This window comes from Syngnathus leptorhynchus, chromosome 19, assembly GCF_054491065.1.
Source record: "Syngnathus leptorhynchus isolate UIUO chromosome 19, UIUO_Slep, whole genome shotgun sequence".
NCBI lineage: Eukaryota > Metazoa > Chordata > Actinopteri > Syngnathiformes > Syngnathidae > Syngnathus > Syngnathus leptorhynchus.
In genome coordinates, this window is record NC_141213.1 from 1,635,650 (window position 1) to 1,652,608 (window position 16,959).

At 49.9% G+C, this 16,959-nt stretch overlaps 2 protein-coding genes across 4 annotated transcripts; one reads left to right on the forward strand and one right to left on the reverse strand.

Annotated features, from left to right (window-relative positions):
• Positions 1-5,612: 5,612 nt before the first annotated feature.
• Positions 5,613-15,124, reverse strand: cyribb (CYFIP related Rac1 interactor Bb). Of its 3 annotated transcripts, XM_085939500.1 has the most exons (12): positions 14,311-14,725; positions 12,090-12,151; positions 8,833-8,916; positions 8,419-8,540; positions 8,237-8,342; positions 7,381-7,520; positions 7,118-7,195; positions 6,915-7,031; positions 6,743-6,822; positions 6,543-6,669; positions 6,413-6,483; positions 5,613-6,331 (listed from the first exon to the last, which is right to left on the reverse strand). In XM_085939500.1, exons 3-12 carry the CDS (start codon positions 8,903-8,905, stop codon positions 6,268-6,270), a joined length of 978 nt encoding a protein of 325 aa, XP_085795626.1. In that variant the 5' UTR covers positions 8,906-8,916; positions 12,090-12,151; positions 14,311-14,725; the 3' UTR covers positions 5,613-6,267. The 3 variants fall into 3 exon arrangements, with proteins under 3 accessions (XP_085795626.1, XP_085795625.1, XP_085795624.1); XM_085939499.1 differs by lacking the exons at positions 12,090-12,151; positions 14,311-14,725 and adding an exon at positions 14,755-15,124; XM_085939498.1 differs by lacking the exon at positions 12,090-12,151 and having other exon boundaries at positions 14,311-14,724.
• On the forward strand, positions 14,929-16,947 carry eef1a1l3 (eukaryotic translation elongation factor 1 alpha 1, like 3). Its single transcript, XM_085939497.1, has 7 exons — positions 14,929-15,146; positions 15,219-15,398; positions 15,468-15,764; positions 15,843-15,993; positions 16,073-16,329; positions 16,392-16,626; positions 16,694-16,947. Exons 1-7 carry the CDS (start codon positions 15,003-15,005, stop codon positions 16,783-16,785), a joined length of 1,356 nt encoding a protein of 451 aa, XP_085795623.1. The 5' UTR covers positions 14,929-15,002; the 3' UTR covers positions 16,786-16,947.
• The last annotated feature ends 12 nt before the right edge of the window (positions 16,948-16,959 follow it).

Genomic DNA, 16,959 nt, shown 5'->3' on the forward strand with positions numbered 1-16,959 from the left:
TTGGGGAGAGTAATGTGTAACAGTTTTGTGTGAAGACCGTCAATGATTAGCTGGTGGCCTGCTCCCACTTTTGATCTCGTTCTTTTGTCTGGTCACGCTGACCTGCCTGCGTCACGGCACCATTTGAACCCTCGACGCCAAAAGCCAGAAAGCCTTTCCGGGCGTTTGGCGCCGTCCTGTAGGTCAACAAACATAGTGCAATTTGGGAATGCCCATGCAGCCTTTCTTCCATTTTGAAGTAAGTCTGAGTGACTGGCGAGCTGCTGGGCAGGCGACGAACCTTTTAACGACGCCCTCGTTTGCTGGAAATGTCGGCCAGACGATGAGCAGATGTTGGCAATTCATGAAGAATAGCAAGTGGTAAAATAAAAGAGCTGATTGATTGGGGCGGGCCTGCCATCGGATTTAATGTGTGATTAACTAATGGCCTAATCTCGTGGATGGATCACGTGGCTGGCGGACGGCACAAAACAAACTCTTGGTTCTTTCAGCAAGCAGACGGAGAGTCTTGAGGATGGAGGACTGGACCAGAGGGGAGGGGTCAAGAGGGGCAAAATACAAAATACTGCACATAAGGAGCAGAGTTTACATGTCTGAAATGGAGTGGGAAGAAGTAGGATTTATTTAATCCCACCCCCTATCCAATTTGAAACATTTTTAGTTACCTGTTACAAAGTTTTTACTTTTACTGTGCTTTTACTTTCACGTGTAGTATTTAATATGATCTTCCCATCTGATTACATCAAGAAATTTTATTTTTTGGATTCTTTCAATTATGATTCCATCTATTTGTATTTGAATGTCAGTTCGTTTGTAACGTTTACCAAAAAGGTTGGTTTTACTCAAATTAACTGAATTTATTAGACTCAAACCATCTTATCACTTTTTTCATTTCCATCTTCATCATATTTAAAATTCTTCTAGGTTTCCCCCTGAGCAATTTATTTATATCGTCAGCCAAAAATAAAAATTGGAATAACATTGAAATAGGTCATTGAGGTAAAGATTGAACGATTTTGGGCTCAATACTGACCCCTGGGGGACACTGCAGGAAATGTTTAAACATGGTGATGTGTACGTACTTGAATTGCTTGTTAATGAGTTGGCCACCGAATTGTACGCCCAAAACGATTGCCGCATTAAGGCCTCGTTAGTGGGTCTATAATGGTTTAACCGGAGCCCGAGACAGGTGGAACGCACTTCCCGGATCGCGCTGGTAAAGCGGGCGGCCGAGATGAGCGACGCCCTCCAGACTGACGGTTGGGGAGCAGCTGGACGTCAGCTGCTCGCCATAGATCAACCCGCTAACAGTCGACACTCGGCAGATAAAAAAAAAAAGAAAAAAAAGGGGCTCCCGGCAAGAACTGCAAAACAAAAATGTCAACAACAAAAAATGACCCGGGTGGGGGTGGATAAGCCAATGTCACAATGGAGTCAGGGGCTGAAATCAAAGACCTGCTGCCAAAAACAGAGCACCAGGGACAAAGTGGCTCGTGTTTGGACTGGAGCCCAGTCAAAAGCCAGAAGGTCGTTGGGCTACTTAGGATGTGTGTGTGTGTGTGTGTGTGGGGGGGGCAGTGATTCTGTAACACCCCGACAGGCGCTTTTGTCGTTGGTTCTTCCGAAAGCAAAGAGTCCACCAGGAGAAGACCCCCAAAAGCATTGCTGTTCATCCCTCTACGGGGGCCTCTCTGCAAAGCTCTTGTGCAAAGACGGAAACTGATGTGGTCTGGTTGTTGTGGAAACCAGGTGAGAACATGCGGCGTGTGCGTGGCGGCTGGGTGGATGACGCGCTTCGTTCCGTGACGTGCGGCCAGAGGCGAGAGGCCAATTGACAGGGGGGGCACTGATGTTGACGTCATCAAGGACAGAGGAAAAAAAAAAAAAAGCAAAAAAACAACACGACACCTTTTCAGTAGAAGAAAAAAACAATCCAACCAATTGGTTTTATTTGAATTGTATTCAATTCATTCAGTGATCAATTAATGAATTGGATTAAAAAAAAAAAAAACATTTTTGTTGCTTGTCTTATTTGACTCTTCAGGCCTCCTCTGACTTCTCAAACCTGCTTGTGCAGATCTTGTTCAGTGGCGCCCCCTAACGGCTATCTTGGTGGTACTTTAAAAGGAATCATTTTGACTGAAAACTTTTTTTCCACTATTCACATACTCAAAAGATTGACACCCCCGACCACACCTGATGATGGAGGCGAGATGCGCTGCTGATTTCCACTCTCCCGGATAGAAACGTTTGTGATGTCCTGGAAGCGCTAAACAAGAAAACAGTTGGTTGTTGTGGACCACAACAACGGCAAAAACAGTCGCTCTTCTGTGGACCGAGATAAAGGCATGTTTCTTCGCAAGTCGAGGACGAAGGCTCCCCATTTAGATGTCGCAGGGGGGGGGGGCCCCGCCCCACCACGTTCTACCGGCCAACACAAACACACACTCGAGCTGTTAACATCTACCACGTTTATTTTTTCGTTAACACTCATTCTCATCCACGGACAGTTTCCAGAACAAAATACGACAAAATCCACCCCGCAAATATAAAAACACAGGAGGGACTTTGCGGTGGGTGAGAATGAGCGAATCGTCTGGGTGTGACCGTAGAACAAAGATCACGGTTGGCTTACCCACCTAGATTAAAAAAAAAACACCGTCGGCAAGCTCCCTCTAGTGGTGAGTAAACACATCTTAAATAGATTTAGGTTGCGCTGAACTTCTCCAAGTTATACATTTGACGTGAAACCATTTTTTGTTCCACTACATCAATTGAGTAACCATTGAGCTCGTCCACGCCGCTCGTCGGTACGGCATTAATATGAGTAATTCCACGCAATGGATAAATAAAACATGACCGACTGCTGTTGTCTGCCTACATGAAAAATTGTTGACGTGTGTTGAGCTCACCTCGGGCCTATTGCGGCGCGGCGCTAATCTGGTTAGGGATTTGCAAAAGTGCTGCGTCCACGCCGATGTGCGGATAGCCGACGCTGCTCGGGGGCCTTTGTCTACAACATTTCGGGGGGAGGGGGGGGTTGCCCCGGCGATGATGTCATCCCGATGTCAGCAAACACGGGTACAGGATGTACCGTGAGCGTCGCCAAGGAACGCGCTGACTGCCGAGCTAAAAGTGAGAAAAAAGGTCAGCGGTGAGGTCAAACTAACCTACAAGTGCGCAACTTGAGATGGAATCTGTTGTACTCACCTGACGTACTTGGTAGGGAGCAATGGAAAGTCAAAGTATGTTGATGCCAAACAGCTTTTGTTGAGGGCGGGCGGCCGTGGAAAGATTGATGATGATGTTGCGGGCCAGAGTGTAGAAGCTCCAAAAAAAAAAAAAAATGGAGAAAGAGTTTATTTATTGAAAAAAAATAAGCCCTGGCTACAAGGATGGTATACTTGTAAATAATAAATGTACCACAAAAACACAATATTAATGTTAGAAGGTGGTTATCAAAGAACATACATTGTGACTACATTTCAGTTTAGGCTAGCTAGCTAGCTCGTACGATTGGACTTTGCGACCAATTTACCTGGCTCGGCGCCGGCCGACCTCCGTACGCCGTTCAGGGGTGAAATCCAAGTGGGGCAAATCTGATAGTGGGAGTCATAAATAGTTCTCATCTGCACACAAGAGCCCATCATTTGCTAAACATAAACACGTGGCCCACTTGCCACAAATGACGAGCTGTCAAAGGGCGACCGGGCGCTTATTGGAGCCAAAAAGCGGTGGCCTGCTTTCTGCTAGGAGAGCGAGATCAAACGAATGCTTTTAGAGACCTCCGAGGAAGACCAAAAAAAAAGAAAAGCTGACATGAGCTTCGGCTTGCATGTTGGCAATAAATCACCCACTTAGGAAGTTTTCACCACCGAAGTGTGAAGAAAAGACAAACGTGAATATTCAAATGTTCTCTTCCTCTTCCTGACATGAGACGACGCCTTGCTAGCGCTTGCTAATGGTTGAGGCTTATCGCCGTGTTTTGGTTACTTGGACAATTAAGTGTGGGGACACTTTCGAGGTAACGCTCAAGACAACAAAATGAAGACGAGCGCTATCAGCGTGTCAAGTGGAGAGACAAAAAAACGCCGGCGCATTATCACCAACATGCAGCGACTTTTGGCGGGCACGACGGCTACCGCTCAAGTGAGCGTTAGGCGCTATCTGCTTCCATTAGGCCGCCAGCGATCCAACCGTTGAGGGAAAAACAAACGGCAAGATTTCGCCATTTCGGACGCTCTTTGAGCTTTCCTGGCCTCTTTCTGCCGCCGTGTTTTTTTTTTCCGAGCAGCTTGAGGCTAGCGTTTGTCAGTCAATCGCTAGTTGCTACGAACTGGAGCATCTTGGCTCGCAAGGGCACCTTGAAAAGGGCAAGATAAGCGCAGGATGTTGAGCAGCACCCATGAGACGCCGCCTCTGGGATTAAATGCAAATATTTGCCGGAGTGCCGGTGAAATGTCGGCTTCGGCGGATGTTAGCTGCTCGGGGGGGGGGGGGTCAAGGGTAGGGCCACTTGATGCATTAGAGGGCGGACGGCTACGACGGGCGGGCGGCCACCTGGCGCATCAGTCGCCGCCGTGAATTAAACATACGGCAGCGTGCCGGAGAAGCCCCGCTGCATTATTTAGTGAAGGGGGAGGGGGGGGGGGGTGCTGATGGGGGAAGGGGCGGATGCGGCAATGTTGCCGGTAGGAAAAGACTGAAAGGCTGCAAATTCAGGACCGTAATCAACCGCTGGGTATAAAATCGATATTAATTTTTGGGTTTTATTTTAATTCTGATGCATTTAATATTTTAATTGGTTTTGATCAATTATTTAATTATTTCTAATTAATTTTTAATACGTATTTTGTGTTATAGTTAGACTTTCATTCTATTTTTGTTTTTTCATTCCATTTATTTAAAGGACTATTTCAATATTTTAATATATTTGATATAGTTAGTGTATTTTAAATGAATCATGAATAAAAGCAAACAAAATGTCTGTAAAAAGCTCCAGAAACAAAGGGCACATTGAGTTGAGTGTTTTTTTTTTTTGGGGGGGGGGGGGGATTTAGAGGAAGTGTCAGTCAAGTGTGGCAATACTTTCACTGACTCGGACTTCCTGCAGAGGCCCTCAGACAAACGGACGGACCACCGTTGAACACCCCCCCCCTCCACGAGAACCGTTATTCTTTTGACATGACAGATTAACTAAGACTCCCCGATTAAAGCAACGTGCAAAGGGAAGTTGGATTGGGGGGCCGGGGGTGGGGGCACATCTGTGGGAAAGTGGTTTCGGGGGCAGGGGTGGGTGATGACAGTTGTGTTTCCGAGAAAAGCAAACTAACCGCCCCCCCCCCCCCCCATCCAGATGAGCCAAGGTCGATGTGGAGCGGGACAGCACCGACCTTTTTTTTTTTTTTTTTTTTTTTTTAGTGTGCACGCATTAGTGGAGGGATGCTGCAGTGGGCCACGCCCATCCACATTTCTTCAGAGCAGGACAAAAAATATGCCTAAAAAAATAGCCACTTGAAATTATCAGCCACAAAAACTACTTAATGCTAAATTCCATCAGAATTTTTTTTTTTCCACTTGTGTCGACTCAATAACAAAATCTCAAACAAGACTTTTGTACAAAAACAAGCGTTCCGCCTTTTAATTCCTCCATTGACTTACAATCTCATTTGCAGTATTTTTTTTTTTTTTTTTGCACAAATCACAGTTTTAAAAGTCAGCAAAAAATTAAAAAAACACAACCATGAAAATAAAGAACATTCTGCACAATTTTATACCTGTATAAAAATATATCAACCAAAACAGTATTCTACTCTTCAACGTGATTGCCACAAGTACCATTTGGACGAGAGACAGCAGATTTGGGGTTTTTTTCGCACACGCAGGACACAGCAGACAAGCTCAACCCAAATAGATCTTCAACTTATTAAATAGACACACAACCTGAATCAAGGTCATCATGCGGAGAACGTCGTCTTAAATAACAAAACAAAGCAAAATACTTCTCTATATTTCTTTCTCTTTTAAATCAAGCTCAAGTCCAAGCGCCCGTCCCTCCAAAAGAGGGAAAGAAAGTTTTCAGGGAGCCGCAACGCTCGCGTCAGCTGCCACTCACGTCGGAGTTGGGCGCTGGAGACAGCAGTAGCAATTTGCAATGAGCAAAAAGAGGGCTGGGCTGCTCTTCTTCTTTTTGGAAAAGAAGGGGAACAAAATGACATTCGGGCAAGCGGGACGCCGAGCGGCGGCGGCGGAAAGAGCAGCTGGCCGCTACTGCAGCATCAGCTTGATGCTCTTATTAGTAGACTCGTCGTTTAGATGTTTGGTGGTATACCTGAGAGGATTCAAAATGACGGGTGAGTCCTGGACTATTTTTTTGTGGGCGTGGCATCTACAGGTCATCTTGAGACTTTACCTGAGAGCGTTGAGGAGACCATCCACGGTGTTGGGCGGCTGCTCCTTCAGGACTTTGATGCAGCCTTTCATCTGCGGGCCAGTCAGGGTTAGCGTCAGTATTAGCGCCCGCGCCTCGCCGGCGTACTCACGTCGATCTTTGAGGACTTGGCGAAGGCTCCGACGGGGTGGACGTAGTCGTACAGGATGATGACCCCCACCATCACCCGCAGGCAGAAGGACACCGTGTCCTCACTGGCGAAACGGCTGCGATATTCCCTGCGCGCAAAAAAACGCTGGGGTCAGCTTTGAGGTCACCTTGGTGTCCTTAGTTGTGGTCGTTTTGACTCACGGCATTTCCAGCATGACTTTGCAGATGCTGGCCATGGTGCTCAGGCAGTCGGTGGTGTTCTCGATAGGCAGGTTCTTGTTCTAAACGCGGTAGCACAAACCCAAGTCGGGAAATGAATGCCTGGTGAGTATTTTGTCTGGAGGGGGCGGGGCTTCCACTCTCGTCCACTCACCTCCGACACGAACCTGGTGGTGCCGTCGCTTAAGGTCTTGAGCATGGGCGTGGCGTCGGCGTAGAAGAGCGAGATCCGATTGGCCAGCTCGTTGTTGACTTCGTTCTCACCTTCGGCCTTCCGCGGCATTCCAGGGAGAAAAGAAATAATTAGGAAGCGTTGGAAGAAAAGTTAAAAATGAACGCCGCTCGGGCGTGGCTTACGGGGACGTTGTTGATGCGCATGCGACTGAGCGTTCGCCGGTAATAGCTGAAGTCGTTCTGAATGGCGGGAGTGGTCATCTGCAAGGATCACAACATAATCATCGGAATAATTCCTGGAATCTTGATTCGGACTGGATCACGCCGAGAGACGGACTCAAAGTGGGTCAGAAGTAGCACGGTGGCTAATTGAGAAGTCGTAATAAAAATCGCTCTGGTTGTTCAAGCGGGCCGACCAGCTACATCTCCCAAGAAACATTGTTTACCTTGAGCTCATCAAAGCGCAGCGTGAAGTGGAGGATCTCGGCAAACTGTTTGGCGAGCGCCTGCTCCCGCTCCAGGTGCTGCGTGGGGTCGTCGTAGGTCTCGTTGGTCAGAGCCCGCAACAAGCTGTGCAGCGCCGCCTCTGCGTAGAAATAAAAAAATAAATAAATAAATAACCCAACAATGTACAGTCCGTCATTTCAGTTTGACGCGCTCTTCCTGGTAACCATAGCAACCAACTTGAATGTCTCGACTGGTTAAATTGTCAACAGACGCCGAATTTTCATTCATCCTCGGTAAACAACCGCTACTCAAATAAAAAAAAATGACCAGTTTTTTTTTGGGAAGCTCTCAAATGATTTGTTTGGGGAATCCTAAAGAAAGCAAGTGGCCAGCGTTACTAGAGCAGCGGTGATGCCCAATGCGCCTAAGGCCCGCTGACAGTAAGGGAGGGGGGGGAGGGGCAGGGGTTCCCCCCCCCCACTCAGATGCAGATGAGACATGGCACTAATTATCTAGCTGACACAAAGCGAAAGGGGGTGCGGGTGGGCGGAGCACGACGGCAGAGGAAATATAGGAGCGGGATTACACTCATTGTAGTAATGACCCCCACCCCCCGTCCCCCTCCCTCCCACTGGGGGGGGGGTGCTTCCGAGGTCAAGCCTAAAGTCGAGGCAGTGAAATGGAGCGGCGGCAGTGAAGTGTCCTATTCAGTTACATAACGGGTGCCGGGCTGTTGCCGTGCCAACCCGCCCCCCCCCCCTCCCCTTTTGCTCATTAAACTTCACATCATGTTTACATACATTAAGGCCATTAAGGTCAAAGCGCTTGTCAGAGCTTCGACACTTGGTTCCGCACCTAATCTCTGGGAGAACTCGTAGAACTTTTTGAGCCTGCCCACCAGGGGGACCACCGCCGCCCAGGCCTGCTCTTGGAGCGCCTCATCGTTGGGGTTCTGGATTGCCTGGAAAGGGGGGAAGGAACGATTGACGACCATCTTGGATTGGTGACTGAGGAGGAAGAGCGGCTTCGAGGCGCACCTCTCTGATCTCGCAGCCGGCACCGTTGTAGGCCTGCAGCTCGTCCAGGATGGCTTCGGCGTCCTTCAGCACCACGTCCACCTGCTGCCACACGTGACGTTCGGCTTCCGTGGGCATCGCATCTGCATGGCAAAAGTCAAAAATGACAGTTTGTAGGAAGGCAACGGGATGGAATCTGCCGGATGTGTGAAAATTCCACAGCGGCAGGATTATTTTGGGGGGGCCCGAGGCGAGCGAAGCTGCAGTTATCTATTTGAGGACGTCCATTGATATTCCACACGCACATGAAGCTGCCAGGTGGGGTGAAAGCGCCTCCAGGTAGAGGAGACGAGCTGGCCGAGTTGAGAACGCCATGCTAACGTATTGGGGCGATCGATATCAGGCGGGGAGGGGCGGGGCCTTGCCGACACTCACTTTCGAAATCCAGAAAGAAATTGGGCTCCTGTTCCAGGTCGGTGCAGGTCAGCACCTTCAGCAGGTTCCCCATCTTGGCACCTGCTGGAGGAAAAAATAAACAAATCAATAAGTGACTCCACAACGGCAGCGTGGCGAGGCGGGGCAACAAAATGCCGCCCACACTCGTGCGCTTGGGGAACCCCGATGCTCCTCAGTGCCCCCCCCCCTTAAAAAAAACAGTTCCTGCACATGCTCTCCTGTCTACCAGATGTCAAGCCCAAAAAAAAAAAAGTCCAAAAATAAACCGAGTCGGAGTTGTTTTGCGCTTTGCTCAATTTCTACCCAGCAACCGTTTGATTTGGGATCAGCGAGGGGAACGCGTTCCATCGTAAACTAGGCGGCCATTTTCTAAATTTAACAAGCTTGTGTGTTTTGACAAAACGTCAACTTGGTGGTCATCAAAAGCCAGGGTGGGCAAAGAGTTGAATTTTTGCTTGTCTTGACAAAAATAGTCTACTCAGCAAATTTAGACATTTTAAAATGTAGACAGAAAAAAAAATTTTCCCCTCAATCAACCGAGGCATTCTGTTGAAATTTTTCCCGTCATTTGAATAACCTTCTCATAACATTTTGCCTTTGCCAACAAATACAGACTGACTTGAACATGCTGCCTAAGTGACATTTGAGTGCAGGATGCTGCGTAGCTTAGCGCTAAAACAAACGCGCCAGACATCAGCGTCGCTCGGCGCAACGTGAAGTGACGGGCGCCCGAGACTCCTCGAAAGCAGACGACCGTTTGTAGCCAAGAGCTGCCCTCGTCTCCATCATGGGCGGAGACGCCTTTGACACCTCGGGGGACATTTTGGCCTCAGAGAGCCGAGCGGCAGGTGAAAAGTGGCCATGCAGGTGAAGTTGAAAGATGACAAAGTGCAAAGTCGGCAGCGTTAAAATGCATGAGATGCAGATAAGCGCGTCTATCGGCCCAAAGTTGTCTCACCCAATGTGGACGAGCTCAAGACAAACTGGGTCATGTCTGCCTGGCAACAAGTGATGCCCCTCAATTGCACCACCACCTGCAAAGCCTCACCAGTCCCCCTCTTCTGAGCTGGGCCACTAATGCAACTTGAATGAGCCCCCCCCCCCCCCCACACACACCTGACGCAGCCTCACAAGGCCCATCGGGGGTGAGGTCATCGACCGGCAATCACCGTCAAGGGGGGGGGGGGGGTCGTCAGCGGTCCTCTAGCACCATCTATCGTGGGCCCGCCACCACTCCCCAGAAAGGAGGTCATGTGACGGGCAGGGATTTGCGTGGCCCACTTTTTAAGTCCACCAGAGGATCTCAGAAGAAGGACAAATGCATTCAATTGTAGATTTTGGACTTCTTTCAGGTATAATCTTCCCCCTCCCACCCCCCGAGAGTTTTTAAGGGGGTTGTGGATGATGTCAAGCATTCCACAGCGGCTGAGTAGCTGTCGTAGTAAGCGTGCATGACTTGGGTAGTGGGCACCTTCGTGTTGTTGTTTTGAACCCCCACTGAGCAATTGCGTGCTCTGAGGGAGGGAGAAGGAGGGTGGGGTTGACAGCCTCCAAAGCCGGGGGGGGGCAGAATGTGACAAGCGGGAGCCCGCGCAGCTCTCCCATTGGCTGGGGCCGATCTAGCCGACAGCTCGCTGTATCCATGGAGCCCCGCGCTAAAAATTTGGGTTTTCGTTGTGAACACTGCGGCAGCCAATGAGAGGGCGGCGGCTTAGCGTAGTAGCGGGAAGGACTTGTTGAGAGCGCTGTCGATATGTGAACATGCACGCAGCCAAAAAGCAGGTGCGGTATTTTGCTTTTTAATCAATTGATGAGAAGAAATTCAAATTCGATATTATTCTTGCTGATATTTAAAGTTTGGATGAAGACAAACAGGGGAGGATGCAACAAGAGACGGGCACGAAAAATAACAAAATAGCAGCCGGCTTGTATTTATTTTGAAGGCCACGCCCAATGCAGCATCTTGACCTCAGCGTGGCATCGCCTTGCACTCTGCGTGGCCGCCGTAGCTTGAGGCGGGGCGGCGCTGAAATGGAGCACTGCGACAAAGCAGACGCGGGTGGGGGGGAGGTGGAGGGGGGCAGATAGTGCTGACATTCCACTACTGAATTGCAGCATGAGGATCCACGTGGTCCCATTAGAAAAACAAGAGCGGAACCCGCGGCGGCAGAAGCACCCCCCCCCCCCCCCCCTGAGCTTGGCATAGCCCCCATGGAGAAAATGCATGTTAGCATTATTAATGTTAGTTTGTAAATCAAATCTCCATTTGTGGGTGCGCCGCGTCACACTGCAGCATGGGCAGCTTTCAACTTGACCCAGATTCTCCGGGTGACACGCCACATCGCATTAGCCCACTCAGCCGGAGCCCGACCTCACTGACAGCAAAATGGAGGCGTGCTTCCCCGTTGGGGTTGGTGCGACCCCCCCCCCATTCACCAGACTCCCGCTCAGCTGACTAAAATGGCTTGGAGGGGCGAGGGTGGGCGGGGTTTGTTTTGAACTCAATTACCTCGTGGCCACGCCTATGCAAAATTGTACCAAAACAAAACAAGAATGACGAAGACAGAATCGGCAGCTGAGCTCGCCATGGCAACGGCACGGGCAGGCGTGCTTTTGGGTCGGCACCTGCCCAAAATTGGAAACCATGGCAACAGGGACACGCAGCTAGAAAAAGCGTGCAAGCTGTGTGCTTGACAAGCGAGCTGACAAAAAAAAAAAAGACCACAAATGGAAGGCAGCCCACGTGGAGCGCCAACAACTGCGTCTTGCCCTTGATGGTCCTCCAACTCCTCCTTCAAGATGTTGGGGGATCATTCAAGAGGGCATATTGACTCACTGTCTGGCTGAGATGATCTGAGCATGACCCCCCCCCCCCTGGGATGCATCTACACACGCACGCACGATCCATCATTACTTGACTGATTGCCTCAAGAACAAGATGAACTGGAGCTCATTTGCATACACACAACTCTTATTACAAAAAAAATAAAACTGAAATTGAGTTGTTTTTCCACTCGGAGTGAATTTTGGGTGGGGCACAACGGCGGGTTTGTACGGAGCGGTTAAATGACCAATGATGGGAAGTGCCACAAAACTGCAGTTGCGATTCGTGAGAGCGCAGCGCCATCTGCGGGACAAAAGCCAAAGTGCGCGCCTGCTTTCTGGCTTGACTACAGCAACCATTCTATGAGAGGAGTGCGCCCTCTGGTGGTGGCGGGCTGAGTTTGTGGGCGCACCTGCTGGCAAGGTTGCAACCGGCGGCTGGCCTCCGGTCCCGGCGGTCCGACAAGCTCTTCTCCTGGCAACGACATGACCCAAGAAGGTCAACGGGCGATGTGGCCTCGCAAGCGTTATTTATCCACATGCACGGGTGCAAACGGGCGCCCACGCACACAAAACACTTCCTGTTATGCAACACTTCCTCTGATTCACTTCCCATTTCGACAAGGTTCCATCGGCCAGCGTCGGGCCTGGTTTTCTGAAAGGATCGATACGAAACAACCAAACAAGATGCAACATTTGTGCTTTGGGGGGTTGCTTCACCAACTTTCAAGACCCAATGCTACCCTAAAAAAAAAAAAAAAAGCTCTGCAAGTAGCACCAACATGAGAGCGCCGAGGACACAAGTCAAAGATTATGAAACAGTTTGCCATTCAACAGCATGAGCAAGTGTTTCTAAACATTTGACCGCTAGTCTATGCTTGCTATTTACAAACATTTCAACATCCACACTGTGCTTCAAATACAGAAAAAGACTTGACTTGGGTTTCTCTCATCCGCCATTTGAAGCGGGGGAAGCTTTTTTTTTTTTCTTCTCAACTTAAGCCAGGCTGGTCCACGTCATGGTCGGCGCTGCGATGCTCGTTCACGGACAAGAGCAGACATGCTCGGCAGAGCGAGAGAGCGAGACGCAGGAGGTAAGAATTCCATTCCGTAAAAGTCGACACGCACGCGCGTGCACGCACGTCTGGCGGATGCTCAAATGGAGCCGACGGCTCGATGGCGAGAAATGCAGAGAGGAGCGCCATCGATCGGGCGCAGCTATGGAACGGGAACCCAAGCGATCTTCTGTGAGTGCGGCGCGTTGCTCCACCACCGCTGCAAACAACAAGCAACTAATTGCTCTACTCACATTTATTTATTTTTTGCAGATGGGGTTTGCCATTTCAATAAGAAAGCGTGAGGGGCAGGTGGTTTCTCGCAAGTAGCATGGCGGCTAATCGTGTGAATTATTCATCGATTTTCCATGCTCTCAAGCCGGCCGCCGGAGCGTCGCGCCTGACCCAACGCACAAGCAACCCTTGCAAAGTTTTGACATTTCCCCAACCAAAGATGCGATTAGACTAACATTTTACTGTCAATATGGTACAATACATTTTTTCCCACAATGCAAATTTTTGTGGCACCAGTACTCGGTATCAATGAGTGCTCAAGACTGAATACCTGTGCTTGGGGGGGGGGGGGGGGGGGGGGGGGGGGGGCGAGGGGAGGTTAATATCAAATGTCTCTAGCAAATGAATGGATGGAGCATTCCACTTTAGCGGCTCCACCATATCTACAACTGTAGACGATCCGAGCCGAGGAACATTTCGCAAAGTACTTGCAATCGCATGTCACAACTTCCTGATGAGTATTTCAGGGTCACGCACAAATGTGTCTTTTGAGAGGAAATGAGGCATTTGGATCCTCATTTGTTTGCCAATGTTTTCACTTTGCCCAGCGTTGATTTGTTTTGCACATAACACGTCCTGCAGATTTTCTCATTCCACTTCCATGATGAGTACATTCGATTAGCTATGCAGCCAAGCCCACGTCTGAAGAGGAAATATTGCCAACATCAGCTGTCAGCCACAGCTCTCACTCACTCACTCACTCACTCACTCACTCACTCACTCACTCACTCACTCACTCACTCACTCACAGAAACATTATCTCCAGTCTTTGCTAAGAACGTGACAAAGGTCAGGCCAAGCAGATGTGATATGATCGGAACTATTAGCGATACTGTCAGTTGTGTGTCAGCGATCAGCATGAGTAGAAAAGTGCAAAAGGAACAGCAGGGGCTAATCCATAAACATACGGTTGAGTTTCCAAGTGTAATCTCCAAACGATTACCGGGGTTATTTTGCAGGCTGCAAAAGAAAACCGGCTCAATGCTCTCTGTCACGTGTTGCAGTGTCGGGGCAATAAATCCCAACGAGAAAGGAAGAGGAATTGAAACCTGAGCACGAGAAGTTGCTCAAAGAAGGACTGAATGAAAACGCACTCGTTTTCCTGCTGGCTGCGTTTAAGGGAGGAGGATGTCGCCCAGCCATCCACCCACCGCTCGTGATTCATCATTTCTCTCCCCCGCGGCCATCAAATCGCGTAAAAAGCCAATGAATGGCAACTGGTGGCCAGGCGAGGCCACAAGGAACGCCAACAACAACATCTCAAGCGGGCATTTTCAAGCCTTACCTTGTCGCCGGCGGCGGGGGGGCGGTTGGACGGCACACTTCAGACCAGAAAACGAAGAAGACGAAAAAGGACGAAGCAGAACGAGGAGGGGGAGACGGAGAAGAAGAAAATCCCGTCCGCTCCTTCGCGAGCGCCAAGGTAGAAGAAAAAGCGATTCGCCGTTTCCGGGTTGGCGATACGACGTCATCAGAGGAGGGGGGCTCGTTTTGGTCAAGTTAGCGTCGCGAAGGGGTGGGCGCGTGGAGTCAAAAGCATAAACCCCGCCTCCTACGTGCCCTCACCGCCACCCCCTACTGGCCATTTCTCCGTCCATTTATTAGCCTCATGCGAAGCTTCATTTCTGCTCTTCAAACCACAACAAAAAGCCTCACTCAAGACGACCAAGTGTCCTTCAGGATGAGACCAGTCTAAAATGTAGTTAACCCGCGAGGGGGATGTCGTTACCTTCAGAGTACCAGTTGGTTCATGGTGAAATGTGTCAACATTCTAAAAACATGCAAATAAATGAATCAATAAATAATAATAAATCAATTCGCTGCAGCATTGAGTCATCTAAGGCCAATTGATTACAACGGGGCTTCGCACCTGACACCAATAACGAGCGGCCCATAAAAACTTCTCTCGAAAGCGCCTTCACCCAAATATCCAAAATCCATACTGAACTTTAGAACAGATACTTTTCGTTTGCGAGCATGGTCAAGGAGAAAGCTCACGTCAACTTGGTGGTCATCGGCCACGTGGACAGCGGCAAGTCCACCACCACTGGCCACTTACTCTACAAATGTGGTAGCGTGGACCAACGGAAGCTGGAAAGATTTGAGAAGGCCGCGGCACAGGTATCCCGCGGGACCGCACGTTCTCCTAGATTGCCATGGGCCGCGCAAGTAACTGTGCTTTTCCCCGGGTAGATGGGCAAGAGCTCGTTCAAGTTCGCGTGGGTGTTGGACAAGCTGAAGGCCGAGCGCGAACGCGGCCTGACCATCGACATCTCATTGCTCAAGTTCAACACGCGCAATTACTGTATGACCATCATCGACGCGCCCGGACACCGCGACTTCATCAAGAATATGATCACGGGCACCTCGCAGGTAAGGCGCGCGCCTTAATTTGGTCATGTGGGGGGAAAAGCAAGCAAGCAAGAGAAATTGACGTTGCAGGCGGACGCAGCGTTGCTGGTGGTGTCGGCGGCTAAGGGCGAATTTGAAGCGGGCGTGTCGCGAGGGGGACAGACGCGCGAGCACGCCCTGCTCGCGTACACGCTGGGCGTCAAACAGATGATCGTGTGCGTTAATAAGATGGACGTCACCGATCCGCCTTACTGCCAGCAGCGTTTCAAGGAGGTGGCGCGCGCCGTCGCAGGTTTCCTCAAGAAGATCGGCTACGACCCCAACACCGTGCCCTTCGTGCCCATCTCCGGGTGGACGGGCGACAACATGATCAGACCTACGCACAAGGTAACCGAAAGCCACTTGCATGGTGGTTTTTCCAAACTTGGCACAACAGTTTGAACACTTAATTCGGTTTATTCCCAGATGGCTTGGTTCCAAGGCTGGAAAGTCCGTCGCCGAGAAGGTAACTCGAGTGGCACGACTCTCCTGGAGGTGCTGGACTCCATTCAAGTCCCTACTCGTTCCCTTAAGAAACCTTTGCGATTACCCCTACAAGATGTCTACAAGATCGGAGGTATAGTAAGATCTTGAGGGGAGGGAAAACCCTGACCAAAACCAAAGTTGTGGGCAACAAGGTGCTCATTTGTGTTCAGGTGTGGGGACTGTTCCAGTAGGAAAGATCGAGACTGGCATCCTGAAGCCGGGCATGACGTTGACCTTCTCGCCGGCCAAGGTGACAGCGGAGGTCAAGTCAATTGAGATGCATCACCAGGGTTTGGATGTGGCGCTGCCGGGCCACAACGTGGGCTTCAATATTAAGAATGTGTCTGTTAAAAACTTGCGGCGCGGTGACGTCGCCGGCGATGCCCAACATGACCCCCCTTCTGACGTCAGCAGCTTTGAGGCGCAGGTTGGCACCACAATTATAAAACTTTTTTTTTTGCATTCCTTAAAGCTGCTGGGTGTGTTTAGGTGATCATCCTGAACCACCCGGGCCGGATCAAGGCAGGCTACTCTCCGGTGCTGGACTGCCACACGGCGCATGTGAGCTGCCGCTTTGAAGAGCTCAAGGAAAAGCTAGATCGACGCAAGGGGACCTTACTGGAAGAGCGCCCTCAGGTGCTGATCTCCGGTGATGCAGCCACTGTCAGGCTGGTGCCCATCAAGCCCTTGTGTGTGGAGAGCTTCTTCACATACCCGCCGCTTGGTAAGTTAGCCTCAGCTAGTTTCCAACTAGCATTGACTCTCTGTAACTTCACCGATGTTTGGTGCAGGTCGCTTTGCCGCCCGAGACTTGAAGCAAACTGTGGCTGTGGGTGTCATCAAGTCGGTGGAGAAGACACGAGGCTCCAAAGGGGCCAAATGAGTTTGGCCTTGCTTGAAATGTGAAAAGACTTTCCGTTAAGCTTTGAGATGCATTTGTTGACTTTAAAAACTCTTGACTCCTTTATTGCAAAAGAAGTTGCAGATATTTTGGTTTTGTTTTGAAATAAAAATATGATTAAGTGGCCAAAAAATGCTCTTGCGTGATGAATCATTT

What these genes read in the sequence shown, in the direction of transcription:
- cyribb (XM_085939498.1), bottom strand. Translation starts at nt 14,497, where the DNA reads ATGACGTCGTATCGCCAACCCGGAAACGGCGAATCGCTTTTTCTTCTA. An exon ending in CCGGCTGCGAGATCAGAGAG is followed by an intron (nt 8,343 to 8,418) that starts GTGCGCCTCGAA and finishes CCCCCTTTCCAG; the next exon opens with GCAATCCAGAACCCCAACGA. An exon ending in TGCGCTTTGATGAGCTCAAG is followed by an intron (nt 7,196 to 7,380) that starts GTAAACAATGTT and finishes TGATCCTTGCAG; the next exon opens with ATGACCACTCCCGCCATTCA.
- eef1a1l3 (XM_085939497.1), top strand. Translation starts at nt 15,003, where the DNA reads ATGGTCAAGGAGAAAGCTCACGTCAACTTGGTGGTCATCGGCCACGTG. An exon ending in TGATCAGACCTACGCACAAG is followed by an intron (nt 15,765 to 15,842) that starts GTAACCGAAAGC and finishes GTTTATTCCCAG; the next exon opens with ATGGCTTGGTTCCAAGGCTG. An exon ending in CTTCACATACCCGCCGCTTG is followed by an intron (nt 16,627 to 16,693) that starts GTAAGTTAGCCT and finishes TGTTTGGTGCAG; the next exon opens with GTCGCTTTGCCGCCCGAGAC.